The following is a 23,339-nucleotide window of genomic DNA, read 5'->3' on the forward strand; positions in this document are numbered from 1 at the left end:
GAGGGCTCGACTCCGAATCTCAGCTCTAACCGTTCCATATTCCAACTAAATGACCAATCTCAATCAAAATCCCAAAATACCCTTAAGTCAAACATGGTCAAAATCAACGTCAAACTGGTCGACATATTGCTGACCTGAAATTCCATAACTCTTCTGCCAACTCTGAGCGGTCTTTAGTCTTTTCCATATCTGTTGGATAAGCTCCGTGTTCTGAAGGACTACTTTGGTCGTTCCCATAATCGTGTGACCAACCTCCACCAACAAACTGGGGTGCGACATCTCCGACCATACAAGAGCTTAAATGGCGGAACACCAATGATGTAGTGATAACTATTGTCGTAAGAGAACTCCGCAAGAGGTGGGTAGGAATCCCAACTCCCACCAAAATCAATAACACAGGCCGACAACATATCCTCACGGGTCAGTATAGTCCATTCACTTTGGCCGTCAGTCTGCGGATGAGATGCAGTGTTGAAATATAACCTTGTACTTAGTTCTTCATGGAACTTCTGCCAACAACGGGAAGTGAACCGAACAGCACGGTCGGAAATAATAGATACCGGGACCCCATGATGAGCAACGATCTCCTAGACATACACATCAACCAACTTTTCGGCCGAAGAGCTCTCCTGGATGGCCAAAAAGTAAGCACTCTTGGTCAATCGATCCACGATGACCCATATAGCATCATAAACCTTTTCCGTCTTCGGAAACTTGGTGATAAAATTCATGGTGATCTTTTCCCATTTCCACATGGGAACCTCTAGAGGTTGCAACTTTCTATGCAGCCTCTGATGCTCTACCTTGACTATCCTGCAGGTCAAGCACCTCTCGACTTAACTGACTATCTCCCTCTTCATACACGGCTACTAGTAACTCAATCTTAAATCATGATACATCTTGTTGTCTCATGGGTGTATAAAGAAGCGAGACTTATCAGTGACAAACCTGTCAACCTCACCCTTGATCCTTTCCTGTTTCTAGTTCTCATTTTGAACTCCCGCTAACTGTTCCTCTCCGATTAATCCCAGAAGCAGAGAATCAATGGATATCCTCACACATACTTCCCCGACCTAAGACCCAGCCGAATTGCGGCTCAACGCATCCGCTACCCCATTCGCTTTACCAGGATAGTAAAGGATCTTGCAGTCATAATCCTTGACCACGTCCATCCACACGTGTTGCCTCATGTTCGGGTTCAGCTGATCTATAATATGTCTCAAACTCTTGTAATGCGTGTAGACAGTACAACGAACCCTATAAAGATAATTTATCCAAATCTTTAAGGAAAAAACCACTGCCCCCAACTCTAGATCATGCGTGGGATATCGGATCTCATGCGGCTTCAAGTATGGTGAAGCATAAGCGATCACTCGTCCTATCTACATAAGGACCACCACAAAACTGGTGACGGATGCATCATAGAATACCAAAAAATCCTCGACTTCCTTCGGGAGGGTCAATACCAGGGCCTCACATAACCTCTGACGAAGAGTCTCAAACGCTGACTGCTGCTCAAGGCCCCATCGGAAATCCAATCCCTTCCTTGCCAGACGAGTGAGAGGCACCGCAATCTTGTAGAAATCATGAATAAATCTCTGATAATACCCTGCCAAACCCAAGAAACTCTTGATCTTTAAGGGAGATTTCTGAACCTCCCACTGCATGACAACCCCGATCTTGGCTGGATCAACCAAAATCCCATCCCGGTTAACGAGGTGCACAACGAACTGGACCTCTCGTAACCAAAACTCACACTTCAAGAACTTGGCATAAAGCTGTTCCCGCCTCAAAACCCCCAAAAGCTCGCGAAGGTGATGCTCATGCTGCTCTCTGGTCTTGGAAAGGGTAGAATGGTCTTTTACCCTTAGTGAGAGAGAATATGATTTAGACCTTGATTATGGGATTATTACCCATATTAATAATTAGGGTGGTTTTTGGATATGTTTAGTGTGAGGAGACCTTGTAGCAGCAATGCATGTGTGATTCAGTTATCTTCTGATTGAGGTGAGTCTCCTCATAGTATTTGCGGGTTGAAGGCACCAATGCCATCCCATTGGATTATGTATATAGTATGCTAGTTGTCATTGTAACTCTTGCATGTATTTGTTTGTATGTTTGGGCGGGGCCCATTATATGTGTTGGGCAGGGCCTATCACATGTTATTAACGGATTTGTACTGGGCGGGGCCCACTGGATGTCGGACGGGGTCCGATGTATGTATGGTATGTGTATTTTTGGGAAAATCACTAAGCTTTGTGCTTAGAGTTTATGGTTATGGTTTCAAGTACCTCTGGTTCAAAGGGAAAGGGCCCGACATGATCACACAACATCAACCAGTGTCCCGTATTCTATGATTTTAAATTGTATTCTGATAACTATTTTCTACATTGTCAAACTTGATTGGTTTTTGAAATGAATTATTGATGGTTTTGGTTGACTTAAAAATAAAAAAAATTTACTTGGTATTTTTAGGACGTTACAAATTGGTATCAGAAGTTTGGTTTGAGGGATTCGGGTATACTTTCGGGTGTGTTTGAGCTCAAACTGAGGAATTGTTAAAAAGAAAAGATTTTCCAAAAGTTTTTTTTTTATAAAAGAAGAGGTGTGATGCGTGCAATCGGCCGAGCTCAAGTATGTATTTCCCAAAATACCGATACATGTTTATCCATTTCGGTATGTGTATATGTGTATAGTATGCTAGAGTAGCGCTAAGGATCTACTCAGAATTGTATGATGGAATGCTAGGAGAGATGTCTTTGTATGCCTACTGTGTGAGCCTCTAGAACTGCATGCTAGTATAGATTATAGATGATATGATAGATTGGCATGATTAGGCAGTCACTAGTTAGAACTCGATGCTTGAATATTGCTTGCTTTGAGCTTTTAGCAACCGCCGTTAAAGCCAGTAACTATCAAGTTAATATGCTAGGTTACATGTTACCAAAATTAGATGATTTTAGCGTGTTACGTTTTGTAATAATAAAGTGAGGCTCGCTATGTACGTATAGTGTACTTTGATAAGTAAATTCCATAGAAAAAAATCATTTGCTAAAAAAAATTTCTAATTAATATTCCTTGCTTGAGACTTTTATTACAAATGGATCGTTGTTGGATTACTTCTTTTAGAACTGATGTCCAGTTACTTGGGGAGGATGCAATCTTTGTACAATTTTTTTTACACCATTCTTATTTTGATAAATAAGAAGCAAACAACTTCAATTTCCTTTATAAAGAAAATGAGTAAGGTTTTGATGCTTAAAAATCAGGATTTTGGTGTTTTATTGCACCAACTTTTGGGTTGCTATAACACATACATGCTTTGGTAATTTTTAATAACAGTCCATTCTATTAAGAAAAACACACTTAAAAAAAATTATACCCTTTTTATTTTGATAAATCTTCTAAAACGATATAGTTATCCCTAAATTTGGCACGAAATAATTTCTCAAAAATTAGTTTATTCCTAAAATAGCAAACAATTTTAAATTCCTTTAGAAAGGTAACTCCTTAATTTATAGTTAGATGTTTTATATCTATGCATTCTATTCATCAATTGCCTAATTTTAAACTAAATATTTCTAAACCATCAGTGGGACAAAACTAAACAATAATTTTTTTATAGTGTTTGACATGGATAGAACATGGAAAAAAAAGAAATGGACATTTTAATTTGACCAAGCGAAATGAGAATTTGTTAATTTTTAGTCTCACTCACGATGAAACACAGCTCATCCCATCTTCATTTTAACAACAATATCTTCTTCAAGTGGAAATGGGAATCCGTCTCCTACCCCTCTCACTCCAACAACCACTTCCCTACCCTTTCTCTCCCTCTTAGTCGCAACCTTCTACTCCTTTCTCATCTATGTCTCCCCAAAACCTGTCCTGATATTGATATTCACTGATCTCATTCTCATCAATATCAACAAATAAAGGTAGCATCTAAGGACATTGGACACGAGAAGAGAGAATTATTAAATAGATCTTGCCGTATAAGAAAACTTATTGGCAAGCTCATGGATAGAGGAAGATGCTAAATAACTTTTTTTAAATGAGGCTTAGGGTGTACTTATAGTGCACTTTGATAAATAAATTTCATAGTGAGTTCATTTGACAAATAACATTTTTAATTACTATTATTTGCTTGAAACTTTTATTAGGATGCAATCTTTTAGTAGATTTGGTGGGCACCACAAATCAGCTACATCTTTCTATTTAAGATATGAAAGAAGATTGTCCAGCCTGGTGCAACATGCTGAAAGGGAGTTGAAATGCCATAAAAATGCACAGTTACTTACCAATTAAGATGCCAACAAATGATATTTTAAATCTATAACTAATAACTGAATATTACATTGGATTGTAATTTCTTTGTAGTAGATAAAAGCTTGTATCTAAATTTTATTATATCTGAAATGAACTAGTTATTTTGGGTTAATCTAGTGTCTAATTTTTTCGATTTAAACAGTCAACAAAAGAACTACAACCGACTGAAATAGTCTATGTTTTTTTAACAATCAATTCACATGTTTATACAAAGAATGATCTTTTATCTGCACCTATACTACCACTTATGTACTCCACAATAGAACTCGATTAAAATCCGTAATGTTTAGATTCCCTTTGCCTATGAATGTATGAAGGACTAAGTATGCTACTTAATTATCCCAGAAAGAGGTTTTGTTATGATTCCCTTTGCCTATGAATGTATGAAGGACTAAGTACACAGACTGATAGTGAAACGGAAGCATATGCAAAGATGGGTTTCACTTGTTCTTTATTTTTCTTTTGTAATAAATATATAACCCTCATGGTACTTGCATTATGTTTTGATAAATAAGTTTAATAGTAAAATCGTTTAGTAAATAACTTCATATATTATAATATTCTTGGCTTGAAACTTTAATATTTTAGGGAATTACTTGGAGAGGATTCAATCCTAAAGTGCTTTTTGTGGGCACCACAAATCCACTCCATGTTTCTATTTAAATATGTAGGAGATGGAAGCAGAAAAACTCAAAAAGAAAACATATAAAGATGGAAAACTCAAGCTATAGCTCTAATCCACACGTCACACTGGAAGTCAGAGAAGAAAACCCATACCCATCACATGTTTGTGCCCCCAATTTTCTTTCCTTCAAGCTGAGTGATAGGGATGAGTATGGTATTTGGAAAACACAGATGCTATGTCTGTTACAGAGTCATGATATGCTTGGTTTCATTTATGGAACACTCGTAAGCCCTTATGAAGCCAGCAGTAGTAGTAGTAGTGTTTCTGGGAAGGAGAAAGTGGTTGACTATCAGACTCATCACAAGCTGTGGAGAAGATCTGATGCCCTTGTGAAGGGTTGGATTCTTGGTTCCCTCTCTAAAGAAACACTTGGGTATGTTCTGGAACGTCTCACAGGAAAACACTATCAAGAAGATTTCAGTGCAAAAAATGTTTGGGATGAACTGCAGACTATGTACCTTGTTGCTGTTCTTCCACAGCTTCCTCCTTTTGGTGAAGGTAAAGTCTATCTCTTGTTTGCTAATGTATCGCTTTATTTTGGGTTCGTTAGATAAACTAAAACATACCACTACTTATACATTAAAATATGTATAACTTTTAGTATATAGTCACAAAAAAGTTGACTCGACCAAGCACTTGTTCAAACAAGATACAAAGTACACAAAAACGGATAAAAGCATATAGATAAAAACAAGATTTTTTTTATCATCCTCCTTTCAAATCCGCATTGTTTAGATTAGACCAAATCACATCAGATGTTATTCTATATTGTACGGTTATACTCAAAAAGCTAATTGGAATGGGGTGGAAGAGATATTGAGGCAGGAAAGGGTTACAGTGATGGACAAAATCAGCAATAATGGCAACACCACGCTCCATGTAGCAGTCGGCACTTCCAAGGACGGGAAATTCTTTGAGAAATTGTTGGAAAAAATACCGCAGAACACACAACTAATAGATGTGACAAATTCAGATGGAAGCACGCTGCTTCATGTCGCTGCCATTATTGGCAACACTGAAGCTGCTGACATCTTGGTGGAAATAAACCCAGATTTGTTGTTGGCCAAGGATAAGGAGGGTCAGACACCACTGGCGTTGGCTCTTTCTAATATGCATACAGAGACAGCTCGACATCTGCTGCAACACGTCAATACAGATATACAGAAGAATGCTCTGTTTTCTGGCACAACTAGTGATGAGCTTCTAGTTAGTGTTATTTCCTCTAAAGATTTTTGTAAGTGTCCACTGATCTCAGTAAAAAAACTATCCACCCACTTAATAACTACGACTGACTTTGGAATATATATATATATATATATATATATATATATATATATATATATATATATATATATATATATATATATATATATATATATATATATATATATATATATATATATATATATATATATATATATATATATATATATATATGTAGGCTTTGCAAGAGAACTGTTGACGTATTACACAACATTGCATTCTGATACTGTGCTGATGGCTATAGCTCAAAATTTCCCAAAACTCAACAGATTTCTAAAATATATAGGTTTGTTGTTTGTTTTTTTTTTTTTTTGTTTTTTTTTTTTTTTTCATTCTGCATATATGTTCCTTTACATTGTCAAACTATTTATAACGCTGCTCTTCCAAACTTCCTAGACACCACTTTTTATATTGAAGGGTCCTATGAACGATTTGAGATGGTTTACAAAAGTTACAAAGCCTCATCGCAAAGACAACTTGGCACAGGTATTCCATGGGTTTCCAGGACATGAGTTTATCTTTTCTTAAACTCTTAAGTTGTTAATTGGTTGCACATTCTGTTACAACTAAGATTGAAGAAAGGAATTTGAGAGAGAAATTCTTCAATATTCTTCATTTTTCATTACTGAAATTGAATCAATACAAAGCATAAGTTCTAATATGTACAGACTATCAAACTAACTGAACAAATAACTGAAATTACATAAATGCCCTTCTTCTAACTAACTGCATAACTAATTCTAACTAATCAGTTAGTTAACACCCCCCCTCAAGCTTAGGACCATTAAGTAGACCAAGCTTGGATGTAGCTTCAAGATATCGAGAACCTGAAACTTGTTTTGTAAGAACATCTGCCAATTGTTCATTTGTATCAACATGAGATAGACGGATTAAACCTTCTTGAACCTTGTTACGGACGAAGTGGCAATCGATTTCAATGTGTTTTGTACGTTCATGAAATACAGGATTATTGGCAATATAGATAGCAGCCATATTGTCACATTTAAGGGGTATAGGAGTAATATCTGTAATTCCTAATTCATCAAGAAGACGACTCAACCAGGAAAGTTCAGCAGTGACTCGTCGCATTGATCGGTACTCAACTTCTGCAGAAGATAAGGATATAGTTGATTGCTTCTTTGATTTCCATGAAATTGGAGATCCACCAAACAGAATATAGTATCCACTAACTGATTTTCGAGTAATGGGACATGCTGCCCAATCCGAGTCACAAAAAGCATCCAGCTTGAAATCTTTGTTATCATTAAAATACAAAGCTTGTGAAATAGTACCTTTGATGTATTTGAGAACATGAATAGCAGCAGAATAATGTTTTTGAGAAGGTGCCTGATTAAACTGACTTAAATGTTGTACAGAGAAGGCTAAGTCAGGACGAGTATGCAACAAGAAATTGAGTTTACCAATAAGCTGTCGGTAAATTGTTGCATCTGGAAGTGGATTGTCCATGTTTGGAAGTAATTTCACTTGAGGAGGAAGAGGACTTGAAACTGGTGTAGCATCATCTAAATCATAATCGTGAAGTAGTTGTTTGATGAACTTGGTTTGATGTATCATCATGCCATGATCAAGTTTATTAAACTCAATTCCAAGAAAGAAATGTAAAAGACCTAAGTCTTTAATCTTGAATTTATGATGTAAAAATTCTTTTAAGCATTGTATCTCTCCAATGTCATCACCCGTAACAAGTATATCATCAACATAGATTGCAACGATTGTAATTGAAGAAGAGGATTTCTTTAAGAAAAGAGAATAATCATTAGGAGAATGAAAATACCCTTTAGAACGTAATGCAGTGGAGAGTTTAGCATACCACTGTCTAGAGGCTTGTCTTAACCCATAAAGAGATTTTTTGAGTTTGCAAACGAGTGAAGGAGAGGAAGAAGCCTCATGACCAGGTGGTAAACGCATATATACCTCTTCATGTAATTCACCATGTAAAAACGTGTTATTAACATCAAATTGATGTATATTCCAATTCCTTTTGACTGCAATAGCAACAAGACTCCGAACAGTGGTGAATTTAACCACAGGAGAGAAGGTTTCATGAAAGTCTATTCCATGTCTTTGAGTGAACCCTTTGGCTACTAAACGAGCCTTATACCTCTCTATAGCTCCATCAGATTTTTGTTTGATCTTATATACCCATCTACAAGCTATAGCCTTTTTTCCTTTAGGAAGTTTAACAACATCCCATGTCCCATTTTCTTGTAATGCATTCAATTCATTCTGCATTGCTTGTTCCCACTCTGGTATGCCCTTTGCTTGATGATAAAAGGCTGGCTCATTGATGATAGTTCCCACATTAAAAACATATGAATTATGCGAAACCATATTACAACTTGTATATTCGTGATAATTGTTGATGCAAAAATTTGTAATGGTGTGAGGACAATTAAGATCAGAACTAATAGCAGCATTGCACACATAATCATGAAGATGTGCAGGAGGAATATGAACTCTAGAGGACCTTCTGAGCTGTATGGAAGGTTCAGGGGTATTTTGAGAATTGAGTGTAGAAGAAGAATTTGAAGGTTGAGTGGGAACAAAATTGTGAATAGAATCATTGGAAACATGATTCTCTGGTTGAATATTGGGAATGTAGGAGGGTGTTGGGTTAAATGACTCAACAGATTTGAGAGCATGTAATGGAAATATATGTTCAAAAAACTTGATATCTCGAGAGACATGTATTTTGTGAGTGACAAGATTTAAAACTTTGTATGCTTTTTGACCAAAAGGATAGCCAAGGAATACGCAAGGGTGAGCTTTAGGCATGAATTTGTCTCTACCAATTGGAGTAGAAGAAACAAAACACAAACATCCAAAAGCTTTTAACAGTTGCATATCAGGTGAAGTACCATATAAAACTTCGAATGGTGTTCTGTTTTGTAGAAGTTTAGAAGAGGTTCTATTAATTATATGAACAGCAGTTTTGACACATTCTCCCCAGTATGGAACTCCTATTCCTGATTGAAAAAATAAAGCTCTAGCCACCTCTAAAATGTGTCGATGCTTCCTCTCAACAAGCCCATTTTGTTGAGGTGTGTGTGGTGTTGATTTTTGATGAATGATCCCTTGTTTCGTGAAATAAGCAACCCCATCATTGCTTGATCCAAGTTCTTTGGCATTATCACTTCTGATGCATTTGATGATTTTGTGAAATTGGGTTTTGACAAGATTGACAAATGCTTGAATTATAGAGAAGGCATAACTCTTGTTTGTCAACAAATGAATCCAAGTGTGTCGTGTATAATCATCAACAATAGTAACAAAGTATTTGTAACCATCATATGTGTTATGTTTATGAGGACCCCAGACATCAATATGTATAAGATCAAAAGAAGCCTTGGAAGTTGAAATGCTATGTGGAAAGGACAATCTTGTTTGTTTTGCTTGAGCACAAGTTAAACAAGATGTAATAGCATCATTATCATACTTCATAGGTAAATGTAAGAAATGTTTGAGTTTATCAATAGAAACATGTCCCAAACGTTTATGCCACAACATAACATTCGAATCAGAAGAATTATGGGTTACATGAGAAATTGAAGACAAAGGAGAATTGAATACAGAAGTGAAAACGGAAAAACCGTAAGAAAGATTTTGTTTAAGAACATGATACTCAAACACATAAAGATCATTTATTCGTTTTCCAATGACTCCAAGAGCTAATCTACTCTTCAATAAGGGGTCCTGCATGAGACATGTCTCATCAGTAAACAAAACAAATGTTTTCAACTGTGATGTGAGTTTGGGGATTGACACAAGATTATATTTGAATGATGGAACATACAATACATTTTTGAGAATGATTGATGCATGAATTTGAACATCACCATAGTGTGTAATGAACAAAGAATGACCATTAGGAAGCCCAATCGAATGTGGCTGTGTGAAAGGAATTAAAGATAAGAAAAGTTCAGAATTAGAACACATATGATCAGTAGCACCTGTGTCTATGATGAATGAAAGATGTGGTGTAAGAAATGCAGATGACTTGGACACATTAGCTACAAAGTGAGCATAGGAAAAATCATTACCATCAGATGTCATTGCTTCTTGAAGAATAGAAGAATTTGCTTGACTGGATGATGGCACATTATATTGTGAAAGTAACTGCAAAAGTTGATTGTACTGTTCTTGAGAAATTGCAGAAGAAGCATCAGAAGTAGCGATTTGAACAACAGACTTTGTCTCATCTTTCTTTGTCTTCGTAAACTTAAAATTGGATGGAAAACCAATTAGTCGATAACATTGAGATCTGGAATGCCCTGTCTTCTTACAATGAGTGCAAACTAACGATTTCTTGGAGAAATTTGAAGAAGAATCGTGTGAAACGTTCATTGCAATTGTGTCATGATTGATGTTAGTAGGAATAGTGATTTCTCTCTGTCTTTCTTCTTGAACAATCATAGAATAAACAGTTGAGATATTTGGCAGAGGTTTCATCATTAGGATTTGACCACGAAGAACTTTATAAGTATCATTCAATCCCATTAGTAATTGAATCAATCGTTGTTCATCAAGGTATTTAGCAATACCTGTAGCAGCAGCGCATGTACATGAAGGAATGTTTTGAACAAGACGAAGTTCATCCCAGATTTTACTCAATTTGGTGAAGTAAGTTGAAAAATCGTCGGATCCTTGAGACAGAGAGTAAAGTTGTTGTTGAATTTGATAGATCTGAGCACCATCTGCTTGTTCATATCGGTGATTAAGTTCTTTCCAGATGTCATAAGCAGTTGGGAGAAAAATAAGACTATCAGCAATATTACGATGTAATGAATTGAGTATCCAACTGATAACCATGGAGTTTACTCTCGACCAATTTGCAAATAATGGAGAATTATCAGGAGGCTTCAATGTCGTGCCATCAACAACTGTAATTTTGTTTTTTGCAGATAAAGCAATCGTCATGGAACGTTTCCAGGCAGAAAATCCGACACCATTGAAAACATTAGAAACAAGAGCATTACTTGGATTATCGGAAGAACCAAGGTAGAATGGATTTGAAATATCAATAACATGAGATTGAGATGAGGAATTAACAGATTGAGACATTTCGTTTGAAATTGAACTGAACAGATCGATGAAGAAGAAAGAATTTGAAGAAAAACAGAGTGAATGCGGAAGATCGAATCGAATTACCTCTCTGATACCATGTTACAACTAAGATTGAAGAAAGGAATTTGAGAGAGAAATTCTTCAATATTCTTCATTTTTCATTACTGAAATTGAATCAATACAAAGCATAAGTTCTAATATGTACAGACTATCAAACTAACTGAACAAATAACTGAAATTACATAAATGCCCTTCTTCTAACTAACTGCATAACTAATTCTAACTAATCAGTTAGTTAACACATTCTATTACTAATCGCATCATTCTAACAAGCCTTCTATGGCGTAATGCAGTGCTTGAGCCTTACCTCAGAATTCTTATGATGTTAGGTAAGATGACCACAAGTACCCTCATTGGATTAAAAAAAAAATGGAAGAGAGGGAAAAAGAATTCAATTTTTTTATTTTAAAATTTAGATGCTCATTTGGATCTATGTTTCTGTGTCTCCATTCATTATAGAGAGGGTTAGAAATCATAAAGATGCTATGAAACTGTTGGTGGATGTAATTACGTTGATTAGGGAAAAAAATCACCCCAGCTCTTACCATCAGTATTACACGAATCCAATTCTTGAAGCCACTAGACAAGATGCACATGAGCTTGTAGAAGTTATTGTCTTTTGGTTCCCTAATGCAATTTTGAGTGCCACCGAAGGTGGTCACAACATTATCCAGTATGCTGTAATAAATCGCTCAGGAAAGGTTTACAACCTACTTTACCAAATGAACGAACATAGGAACATATATCGGACAATGAAAGACTCTTCTGGGAATAACCTCTTGCACTTGGCTGCAAGATTGGCACCTTCCAACAAATTGAAACTTTTCCCAGGGGCAGCTTCTCAAATACAACGTGAACTGCAATGGTTTGAGGTATGAATCTCGATTATTCAAAATTGGAATACCTGATAATTAACGACCATGACCATTTATCCAATATGTGTAACAATCTTGCAGGTAGTGAAAAGATTCATTTGTCCTCTAAGCATCACACAAAAGAACTCTTTGAACGAAACACCACAAACAATATTTACTAGAGAACACAAAGAGTTGATGATTGAGGCAGAAAAATGGATGAAGTCCACTGTGAAGTCCTACACGATTACAGCTGCATTAATCATCACCATTATGTTTGCTGCAGGTATTACAGTGCCAGGAGGAAGCAATCAGGAAACCGGGATACCAATTTTTACCAACAACATCGCCTTTACAGTATTTGCAATATCAGATGCCATTTCATTATCCGCAGCTTTTACATCAATGTTAATATTTTTATCGATTATCACGGCACCTTTCTCTGAAAAAGGCTTTCTCCAAGAGTTGCCTCTCAAGTTAAGGATTGGTTTGTCCACCCTGTTCATCTCAACAACAGCCATGATGGTAGCTTTTGGTGCAACGTTGTACCTTGTGTTTGGCCAAAGGAACAAATGGATTCTTATTCCAATAGCGGTCTTGGCATACGAACCAATCGATTCTTTTGTGAACCTGCAGTTCCCTGTCATGTTAGATTTTATTAGTACCGCACGTGGTTATCAAGGTATTTTGTAAGCAAAAAGATTTTCCTTTTTATGAACACTTTTTGCCTGATAGTAGAATGATGAATAAATATAGGTGGAAAGTGGTACAAAATAATGTAGTCATTTAACTTTGTAAAATGATAGTTATTTGAGGTATTTAGGTTGGAGAAACAGTGATTGCTGGGTTATAGCTTGCATATATAATTAAATATCGGAATGATTGTGAACAGGTACTGTATCAGCCCTGTTTTGAAAACAGGTACTGTTTCCAAAAAATATATATACTTAATTAATGTCCCTGTTTTCAGAAAAATATATGTATATATTTGCGTATTAAGAAACTTAAAGAAGTCTAAAGCTTGTATAGAGTTACATGCACGATAGAGGATAGACAATTACAGAGAACATTTAAGAAATGTTTGTCATGAGAAAATGTTAGGAACTAATAAAAAAAGAGTTGAAACTATGTAAGCAAGAACAAAAGTAGCTTACTAGATGCTTACTTCATACCAAAGGTTTTATAGTCTGCGGTACCAGGTGTTGCCCTTTTTTCTTGAGGTTGAGGGTTTAAATCCCGTCCCGAACATAGGTGGTATTAGGGGTAGTTTAGCAGGAGTATGTAATATTTTCCGTTCACAAAAATAAATATATAAATAAATAAATGCTTACTTCATGCTTACTATGGTATATAGTATATATGTATAGTAGCCTTTGTATGTATTTAGCCCATTAGTTTCTCAACCCATATGACCCTTTTATATTGTATTCAAGCAATGTTAATGCAATAATCTCCTTATTGGAAAATATCTTGTCCAATATGCTATCAAACTAATTCATATCCAACCCTACCCTCTTCCTCACGATCGTCTTCATGGCGATCCTCTTCTATTATCAGTTAGACCTTGTTCCTTCTTTTTAACTCCATTTTTCTTTCTGATCTACCATCACTATGATTGGTTCAGGCAAAGCTTCGTCATGAAAAAACAAATGTAATATCCCAAAATTTTGAGATAAACATTTCATTTTTTATTCAACCAAAACATTAATTATAGTTAAAGTCAACATGCAACATCCTTTTTCTAATATTCAAAAGTACTTTATAAGAAAACAGTTATCAGAGTAAAATCTCAAAATCATCATAGAGTGGAAACATAGGTGGATGCGCTGCAATAAAGCTGGGCCCTTTACTTTCAAACTGAAAGTATCTAAAACAAAAATTGAAAAGGTAAGCACGAAGCTTAGTGAGTTCTCTAAAATACCACATATGAATCAAACATACTATACAAACATAGTGCCAAATATATCTTGGTGCTGGCCTGCCTCCTCAGTCTATTTCAACCGGATACTATCAAGCATATTTAGGTGTTGGCCTACCCCTTCCGTCTATTTCAGTCGGACACTGCCAACCATATTTGGGTGCTGGCCTACCCCTTCGGTCTATTTCAACTGGATACTGCTAAACATATTTGGGTACTGGCCTACCTCTTCGGTCTATATCAACCAGGCACCGGGTCTATTCACCCCTACTACTACCACATAATATCATAATAGTAATCACCGAGTCTTCATACAAATACAATCATGACTGGCAATTATCACAAAGACAATCATCGTGCTATAACATAAATTGTGGGCCGGCCTTGGTGACTTCGACCCACGGCTACTACAAAGGAAGACTCATCTCAAACTGTCGAATATCTCATATAAAAGCTCGGACTGCCGATTTGGAAAACCCCCCACGCCTAGCACCAACAAATAATACCAAATTAATAATTGGACCACAACCCATAGCTAAGATCCAAGTCCGATTGTTCAACACTTAGGGTAAAAGTCCATTTTACCCTTTCCTCACTTGGCCCAAAATCTGAGGCCCACCAATAGCAACAAGAGCCCATTATGGCCCAACTTCCTAATTAGCCGAAAACCCATCTTGGACCTAATCCAAGAAGGCCCAAACTCCTAAAAGATACCCAAATCTCCAAATGGGCGCATGCATCAAAAAGGCCCACATACAAAAAACTAGGGCCCAACAAGGCTCAAAACCCTAAAAACCACATCTGACGTCGTGACCAGCTTTGGTCACGTCGTGAGAACTCACTCAATAAAATCCCAACTTATTACGACTCAACATAGTTAACTCAGTCAAGGGAAAGTCAACAGGGCTGCCCTCATGTTGTGAGAAGCCTCTATCACATCGTGAGCCCCAAACAGATGACCAGAAACGAGACCAGATGCTTCTCACATTGTGAGAACAGGCTGAGGCTAAAAACCCAACCTTTAAGTCCTTAATCCATTAAGCCTTCAATCCTACTTCATCCAGAAGCTAACAAGAGCTCTAAAGGCCAATAAAAACATTTACTTGATGGACATGCATGGCCTAAGCATGTCCTAAACGATTACTTTATGGATTCCAAGCATGCAATCCATCATAAACATGCAAAAAGGAGCTTAGAACTTAGATCTAGCAATTTGAGTTCATAAATATTGGATCTTCGACACTTACAATGATCCAAAATGTGCACAAGATGATGATGATGATGAAGCCTCCTTGTTGAACCAACACTCTAGAACCTCTTCTTCTTCTTCTAGCCACCAAAACACTAAAATTGATCCAAAATCACAAAGATTGATTAGGTTAGGGTTTTATGAGCTAGAGGAAGGTGGAGGATGAGAAATGAACCCTAAAACTGAGTTACGGGGGCTTAAATACGCGGGAAACCCTAAAACTTCGTAGGCTTGGGCTGCAGGACCCCTTTTTCTCCAAAATCCAACCTTTACACCCTCCGAAACCCTAACTCGATTCATCCAAGGAAACAAATGTTAAAACTCTCCCCTACTTAAATTAGATTTCGTCCTCGAAATCCCTCCTTACCACCTCCCAGCCACACCGGACAACTAGGACACCTCTACCGCTACCCTTGAAGAATAAGCATTACTACTATGCCCGAAAATCAAAATTGTAAACCCTGTCTGGTCCTGACAGACAGCCCATGGCGAAACATTGACATTACAATTTCACTTTGTAATCCAACCGATCATAACACTTCTATTCTCTGATTATCTTGTTGTTTCCACTGAAAACATAATCACTGGTCGATCCTTGCTGCTGAAACTTTGCATTTGATAGAAAGCTTAGATAATCCTTCAAGTAAAAGACTCATCCCGAAGTTAACGAATCCAGGAACACAATGAGCAGCAAGAGACACTCTGGGAGTTAAACATTCTAGTGTTGAACAAGACACTGATTCCTTAATTATCGAACCGATACGTTGCTGCTCTAATTCTGAAGTCCTATAACTTGCTAGACCTACTCACAGGTAAAACCATTCCAAAGCATAATCACAAGGGCCTTTTCTACCATTCGAACTGAAAACATCCCGTTTTGGCCCTGAGCCTTCCAACTGATAAACCGTTACACAGATTTGTAAATCCATAACCTTCTGAGTTAAGATCTAGCATATATATATATATATATATATATATATATATATATATATATATATATATATGTATATATATATATATATATATATATATATACACACACCATCAACTTCCAACATGATTCTCAACCAAAAATCAACTCGGTGCATAACTCAAAACCTGAGATCCAAGGATTTACACTTGCATTTAACCTGGAATCTTCTGATTCATGACATCCATTCACTAGACTACCAGTCTCACACCTCAGACCTGGTCCATCCACCAGGTTTCTGAGAGTCCAACTGATAAGGCTACCCAAGCCTATGCATAACCCTTTGCCACTCACTTGACCACATAGACATCCCACTAAAACCAAGATCCAAAACCTTAACCTAACCGGTCTCTACCAGGTCTCACCTGTACTGCCATAAACGTGTGGGCCTTGCCCAAGGGTCTCACCTAGTCTATACCAACGAACGGGCCATGCCCACGAGTCTCACCCCATCGAGAGCTACACAGGCCTAACCTCGCCCTAGACCCCAATGGTCCTCTTCCTATAACAGAGAGATGATCTCCGACCCCACTGTCTGCCTTGCCAAAGACACAAGATGATCCTCCTTTATACTTATGACCACCCAAATGATAGTCTACCGATGTGTTTTTTTTTTGGACAGACAGGTACTTATAAAAAATGTTATTAAAAGCCTTAACTAGTATTAAGAGTAGTCCCAAGTCCTAACACATACATTTTGAAGAGAAATTTTAAATCAACTTTTAAGCATTAAGCAAGAAATAGCAATGTAATTTCAAACACTAAGCAAAAAATGCCGACTACTTGGATGTTTAAAAGTGTGTTCTTGTTTCATGCTTATTGTTTTAAGGGTACATTGCTATTTTTTAATTATTTTTTAGAGGGAAGCACTTATTCAACTCGGTCTAACTGTACGAACTCAAGTGTCAAACTTGTTACGTTAGCACCGGCATTGGTTTCAAAAGGTCCACAGAAAGCCATGCATTGTTCACCTCTAATTCATTGATGCAGGTCTTAATCTTCATGAAGCATATTACTACTACATATATGATAAAATATGTACTCACTACTCCACAATAAATTAAATTTCAGTCAAGCAAATTAAGATTTTACCCTTTTTGACTCGTTACCCAACACATGAAACACACTACAATTGATTTATTTGAAATTTATATAATTCAAATGTCAGTTTCGGAGCTTGACCTGCATAAGAGGCATATACAAAGATGGGTTCACTTGTTCTTTTCTTTTATTTTGTAATAGTAAAATGAGGCTCCCAGTACTTATATGCATTTTAGTAAATACATTTCATAGTAAAATCATTTGGTAAGTGACTTTTGTAATTACTATTCTTTGCTTGAAACTTTTATTATATGAGGGAATTACTTCTTTTAGAACAGATGTGGGTATTACTTGGGGAGGATGCAATCTTTAAGTGGCTTTTGTGGGCACCACAAATCAGCTCATCTTTCTATTTATGATATGTACGAGAAAGTGGTAGGAATATTGAGAGAAACAAAAAAAGTTAAGAGTTAGTATTTACTCCAGCAAGCAAGTACTGATGCTGTATATACACCAGGCTAGTAGCTTGCAATGAACACAAGATAATGAGAAAAATGATATGAAGTTGGTATAAATTAAATTTTAATTGTACTCCATGTACAATTAAAGTTTATTTCTTAAATATAAAACACATAAGAACTACAGTCCATGGAGGGAGAGTGATAAGTCTAAATACAAAAAATCATGCTTCTCTCCTATATAAAACTTAAAATTACTAACCCAAAACTTATATTGGCACTACAGTTTCATTCCAAAAGTTTGTTGCTGAAACTGTTCTTATATAGTTTGGTTATCAAATAGTTTTTCTCTGTAAGAGAGGACTGATTCATATCAATCTATAGCAACAGATTAATACTGAAACAGTTCATACACATAATTTGGTGTACGAGTATGTATTATGAATATTGTCCAGCCTTGTGTAACATACGGACATGATGAAAGCAAGGCCAAATGCCGTAAAAATGTAGTCACTTACAAAGATGCCAACAAATGATATTTTAAATATATAACTAATAACCGCCCAGTATTAGTGTATTACATTTGTATAGTAATTTCTTCTAAGTAGATAAAAACATGTATCTAAATTTTATTATATCTAAAATGAACTAGTTCTTTTGGGTGGATCTAGTGTCTAATTTTGTCCATTTAAACAATCAACAAAAACCACAGGGCTTCTAGCCCAGCGGTATCAGGTGTTGTCTTCCTTTGAGGTTAAGTGTTCAAATCTCGTCTGGAACATAGCTACAATTAGGAGCAGTTTAGGATTATATTAGAGTTGTTGTTTCAAAGACTGATCTTATCTGTACCTTATATATCAGTAAGAACTCACTTGAGTCAACCAATTAAACAATAAACTATGTTCCTTACTCTATAAAGATTAAAGAGTTCTTGTTATAATTCCCTTTGCCTATGACTGTATGAAGGACTAAGAACACAGACGGGTTACAAAAATGGAAGGGATGGGCTTCACTTGTTCTTTATTTTTATTTTGTAATAAATAGATAACCTTCACGGTACTTGCATTACATTTTGATGAATAAATTTAATAGTAAAATCGTTTAGTAAATAACTTTTGCAATTATAATATTCTTTGCTTGAATCTTTAATATTTAAGGGAATACTTGTGGAGGATACAATCCTAAAGTGGCTTTTGTGGGCACCACAAATCCACTCCATGTATCCTATTTAAATATCTAAGAGATGGAAGCAGGAGGATTGAAGATAGGAAAAAATTAAAAAACATACAAAGATGGCAAGCTCAAGCTCAAGCTCTAATCAACATGTCACATTGGATGTTGGAGAAGAATACACATACCCATATCCATCAAATCCTGCTGCAGCAAGCTTTATTAGTGTGAAGCTGAGTGGTAGGGACAAATACGGTGTTTGGAAAACACAGATGCTATGTCTCTTAAAGAGTCATGGTATGTTTGGATTTGTAGATGGAACACTTGTAAACCCTCAAACAAGTAGTAGTGTTTCCGGGAGGGAGAAAGTGTGTGACCATAACAGTCTTTGGCTGTGGACAAGATCAGATGCTCTTGTGAAAGGTTGGATTCTTGGTTTCCTCTCGGAACAAACACTCACGGATGTTCTGGATCGTCTTACAGAAAAACTTCATTTAGATAGAAATGCAGCAGAAGATTTCAGTGCAAAAGATGTATGGGATGAACTGCAGACTATGTATGCTCCTCCTGCTGTTGTTCCACAACTGCCTCCTGTTGTTGAAGGTACGTACAATCTATCTCTTGTTTGCTAATCTAATCAATCGTTTATTTTTGTTTATCTTTTAGATATACCGAAGCATACTACTAGTAAATTAAATATGTATAGCTTTTACTGTATATATAGTCACTAAAAAGTTGAGTGGACCAAGTATTTATTTAAACAAACAAGGTAAAAGAGATACAGAGTATGACAAAACATATAAACATGTACATGAACAAGGTTTTTTCTTTGTTTTTACTTAATTTCCTTCTTTAGAATCCCCAATATTTGGATTAGAGATTAGATTACACCATCAGAGCACATACTTTGTATCTATCTTTTTCTTTTTTTACCTTCATAACAAAAGTATGCATATATAGATACACTACAAGGTGAAGATGAAGAAGACAGAGCATTGAATCTCCAACGATTGTACAAATATGCTCAAGAAGAATATTGGGATGCGGTTGAAGGGATTTTGAGTTTTGGAAGTGTTACAGTGATAGACAAAATCACGAATAATGGCAACACGGTGCTCCATGTAGCAGTCGGTACTTCCAAGAACCCGGAATTGTTAGAGAAATTGTTGGAAAGGATACCTGAGAACACACAATTAATGGAACTGAGAAATTCAGATGGAAGTACACTGCTTCATGTCGCTGCCATTATTGGCAACACCCAAGCTGCTGACATCTTGGTGGCAAGAAACCCAGAGTTGTTGTTGGCCGAGGACAACGAGGGTCAGACACCACTAGCCTTGGCTCTTTCTAATATGCACACCGACACAGCCCGACATCTGTTGCAACATATCAATAATACCGATGACATACAGAAGGACGCCCTGTTTTCTGGCAAAACTGGTGATGAGCTTCTAGTTAGTGTTATTTCGTCTAAAGATTTCCGTAAGTGTTACTGGTTAGTAAAAAACCTACCCATCCGCTTAATGTATAGATCTGACTTTGGACTATGTGTGTGTGTAGGCTTTGCCAGAAAACTATTGAAGCATTACACAACATTGCATTCTGATGCTGTGCTTATGGCTATAGCTCAAAATTTCCCAAGCCAAGTCAATATGTTTGAAAGATATAAAGGTTTGTTGCTTTTTTTTTTTTTTTTTTATCTTAATTAATCTGCGTGTTCCTTTACATTGTCATTTTTTATAAGGCGTCTCTAACAAACTTCCTGCACACCACTTTTTATATTGTATGGACTGATCAATTACTTGAAAGAGCAGCCTGCATTTACAGAATTGACAGATCTTCCCCATGGGTTGATAGTTTGATAATCAGTGTAATCATTCTTGGTAAGTCATTAGTTTATATTTTCTTAAACTTTCAACATGCTGGTTGCACATTCTATTATTACTTCTAACAAACATCCCATCGCTTAATGCAGTGGCTTACCTCATCCTTATGCTTTTTCTGTTTATCCCTGGGATGTTAGGTAAGATGATCAACAAGTACCATCATTGTATTACTAAAAAACAAAAGAGAGAAAAAAAAGATCTATTTCGTCATTTTGAGATACTCATTTGGATCTATATATATTGCAGTGTGGTTATCAATTAAAGAGAGAGTTGAAACTCATGAAGATGCTATGAGACTGTTGTATAGGGCATCTGATTTGATAAAGGAAAAGAATCACCCCAGCTCTTACCATCACTATTACAAAAATCCGATTCTTGAAGCCACTAGACAAAATGCAAATTCGTTTGTAGAATATATAGTGTTTCTCTTCCCAAATGCAATTTTGAGTGCCAACGAAGACGGTCACAACATTATTCAGTATGCTGTGATAAATCGCTCAGAAAAAGTTTACAACCTCCTTTATCAGATGAGTGAACATAGGAATATATATCGAACAGTTAGAGATTCTTATGGGAATAACCTGTTGCATCTAGCTGCAAGATTGGCACCTAACAACAAATTGAATCTTATATCGGGGGCAGCTTTACAAATACAACGTGAACTGCAATGGTTTAAGGTATGAATATCGATGATCCAAAATTGACGTACGTCATATTAAAAGACGTGCCATAAGTTTTATCAAGCATGTGTAACAATTAACATACAAACATATTGTAATCTTGTAGGAAGTGGAAAAATTCATCTGTCCTCTAAGCGTAATACAAAAGAACTCTTTCAATGAAACACCACAAATGGTATTTAGTAGAGAACACAAGGAGTTGGTGATTGAAGGAGAAAAATGGATGAAGTCTACTGCGGAGTCCTACACGATTACAGCTGCATTAATCATCACCATTGTCTTTGCAGCAGCAATTACAGTGCCAGGAGGAAGCGATCAGAACAAGGGGATACCAATTTTTACCAATCACACCGCTTTTACAGTATTTGCAATATCAGATGCCATATCATTATTTGCAGCTGTTACATCATTATTAATGTTTTTGTCGATTCTCACCGCACGTTTTGCTGAACAAGACTTTCTATTTAAGTTGCCTACAAAGTTGATAATTGGTTTGGCGACCTTGTTCATCTCAACCACAGCCATGATAGTAGCTTTTGCTGCAACGTTGTACCTTGTCTTTGGCCAAAGCAACTTCAGGATTCTTATTCCAATAGTTGTCTTGACATGCCTACCAATCACCTCTTTTGTTACCCTGCAGTTCCCTCTTGTCATAGATTTGATTAGTGCTACATATGGCCGAAGTATTTTTGGTAAGAAAAGAGACCATCCTTTTTATTAATTATTTTTCTTTGTTTATAAAATGGCAGACCATATAGATGTGAAAAGTGGTAAAAAATGTAGTCATTTGAATTTGTAGTATTTAAGTTATCTAATGTATTAGGCTGGAGAAATATTGATTGGGTGACTACGTATCAGAATTATTATTAGAATTGGGAATTGCATGTACCATTTACACTTTCCATCACCATACCACTACTACCACAAGAATGTTCATAAACAAAAAGTATGCACAAAATAGGATCATTTTATGGCTGAGTGACATACTTATTGGTTAAAATGTTCTTCATCCTCAAAAACAATACATCCCTCAGGACCAATGATGTATTTCTAAAAAAGTATGTTGCTATTTTTGTTGGATTAGTGTCTAAGTCCATAACTATTTTGGTATGTACATGACCCGATGGTGCATGGTCCTTTTGGGTTGCCTTCACCAAAGCAACTTGATAGGATGAATTATAGAGATAAAGGATTAAATATGATTTATTAATATATTATGGGAATAATATATTAAAGGAGAAATCATATTGTTTAATTAATTAATTGGTAATTAGTTTTGTGACTAAAAGAGATTAATTAAACTTAAGGGACTGGAATTGTAATTATAAGATAATTGCAATATGGGCTATGGATTGTCTTAAATTAAGGAGTGGACGAATTCTATGGGAAACCCATGGGGAAATCGTCCAAGGCCTTAATTAAAGGAGTTCATGGGTTGCTTAGGGCTTAAGCATCCAAATTAGGGTTTCCTTGTTAGATAACCCTAATAGCCTCACTATAAATAGACCCCTTATGACTCAAAAACGGTGGGAAGCTTTGTTCTAGGGTTTCACATGTTTTTGGGCAGCCTCCATCCTCTTTCCTCTTCATCCTCTTGCTTATGGTGTTTGTGAACCATTAGAGGAGTGACATTTGTGACTCTAGGCTTTCTAAAGTCAATACAAGGAGATTTGGGATTGTTATTACTACAT

At 36.3% G+C, this 23,339-nt stretch overlaps 2 protein-coding genes across 3 annotated transcripts; both read left to right on the forward strand.

Annotated features, from left to right (window-relative positions):
- Positions 1-4,965: 4,965 nt before the first annotated feature.
- LOC111883904 (ankyrin repeat-containing protein NPR4) lies at positions 4,966-13,126 on the forward strand. 2 transcript variants are annotated; one of them, XM_042896477.2, is made up of 7 exons: positions 4,966-5,512; positions 5,805-6,248; positions 6,456-6,563; positions 6,674-6,763; positions 11,716-11,751; positions 11,882-12,294; positions 12,379-13,126. In XM_042896477.2, the coding sequence occupies exons 1-7, from the start codon at positions 5,041-5,043 to the stop codon at positions 12,967-12,969; spliced, it is 2,154 nt and encodes a 717-aa protein (XP_042752411.1). In that variant the 5' UTR covers positions 4,966-5,040; the 3' UTR covers positions 12,970-13,126. The 2 variants fall into 2 exon arrangements, with proteins under 2 accessions (XP_042752411.1, XP_023736002.2); XM_023880234.3 differs by having other exon boundaries at positions 4,967-5,512; positions 5,826-6,248.
- A 6,047-nt stretch (positions 13,127-19,173) lies between these two features.
- Positions 19,174-22,498, forward strand: LOC111883903 (uncharacterized). The gene is made up of 7 exons (XM_023880233.2): positions 19,174-19,685; positions 20,043-20,564; positions 20,643-20,753; positions 20,897-20,965; positions 21,058-21,105; positions 21,215-21,645; positions 21,755-22,498. The coding sequence occupies exons 1-7, from the start codon at positions 19,205-19,207 to the stop codon at positions 22,367-22,369; spliced, it is 2,277 nt and encodes a 758-aa protein (XP_023736001.1). The 5' UTR covers positions 19,174-19,204; the 3' UTR covers positions 22,370-22,498.
- Positions 22,499-23,339: the final 841 nt, after the last annotated feature.

This window comes from Lactuca sativa, chromosome 7 (genome assembly GCF_002870075.4).
Source record: "Lactuca sativa cultivar Salinas chromosome 7, Lsat_Salinas_v11, whole genome shotgun sequence".
NCBI lineage: Eukaryota > Viridiplantae > Streptophyta > Magnoliopsida > Asterales > Asteraceae > Lactuca > Lactuca sativa.

Bases quoted from the DNA above. Each gene is read 5' to 3' on its own strand.
- LOC111883904 (XM_042896477.2), top strand. From the start codon at position 5,041: ATGGAAAACTCAAGCTATAGCTCTAATCCACACGTCACACTGGAAGTC. The intron at 6,249-6,455 runs GTAAGTGTCCAC...ATATATATGTAG, and splicing joins TATTTCCTCTAAAGATTTTT to GCTTTGCAAGAGAACTGTTG. The intron at 11,752-11,881 runs GTAAGATGACCA...CATTCATTATAG, and splicing joins CAGAATTCTTATGATGTTAG to AGAGGGTTAGAAATCATAAA.
- LOC111883903 (XM_023880233.2), top strand. From the start codon at position 19,205: ATGGCAAGCTCAAGCTCAAGCTCTAATCAACATGTCACATTGGATGTT. The intron at 20,565-20,642 runs GTAAGTGTTACT...GTGTGTGTGTAG, and splicing joins TATTTCGTCTAAAGATTTCC to GCTTTGCCAGAAAACTATTG. The intron at 20,966-21,057 runs GTAAGTCATTAG...CGCTTAATGCAG, and splicing joins AATCAGTGTAATCATTCTTG to TGGCTTACCTCATCCTTATG.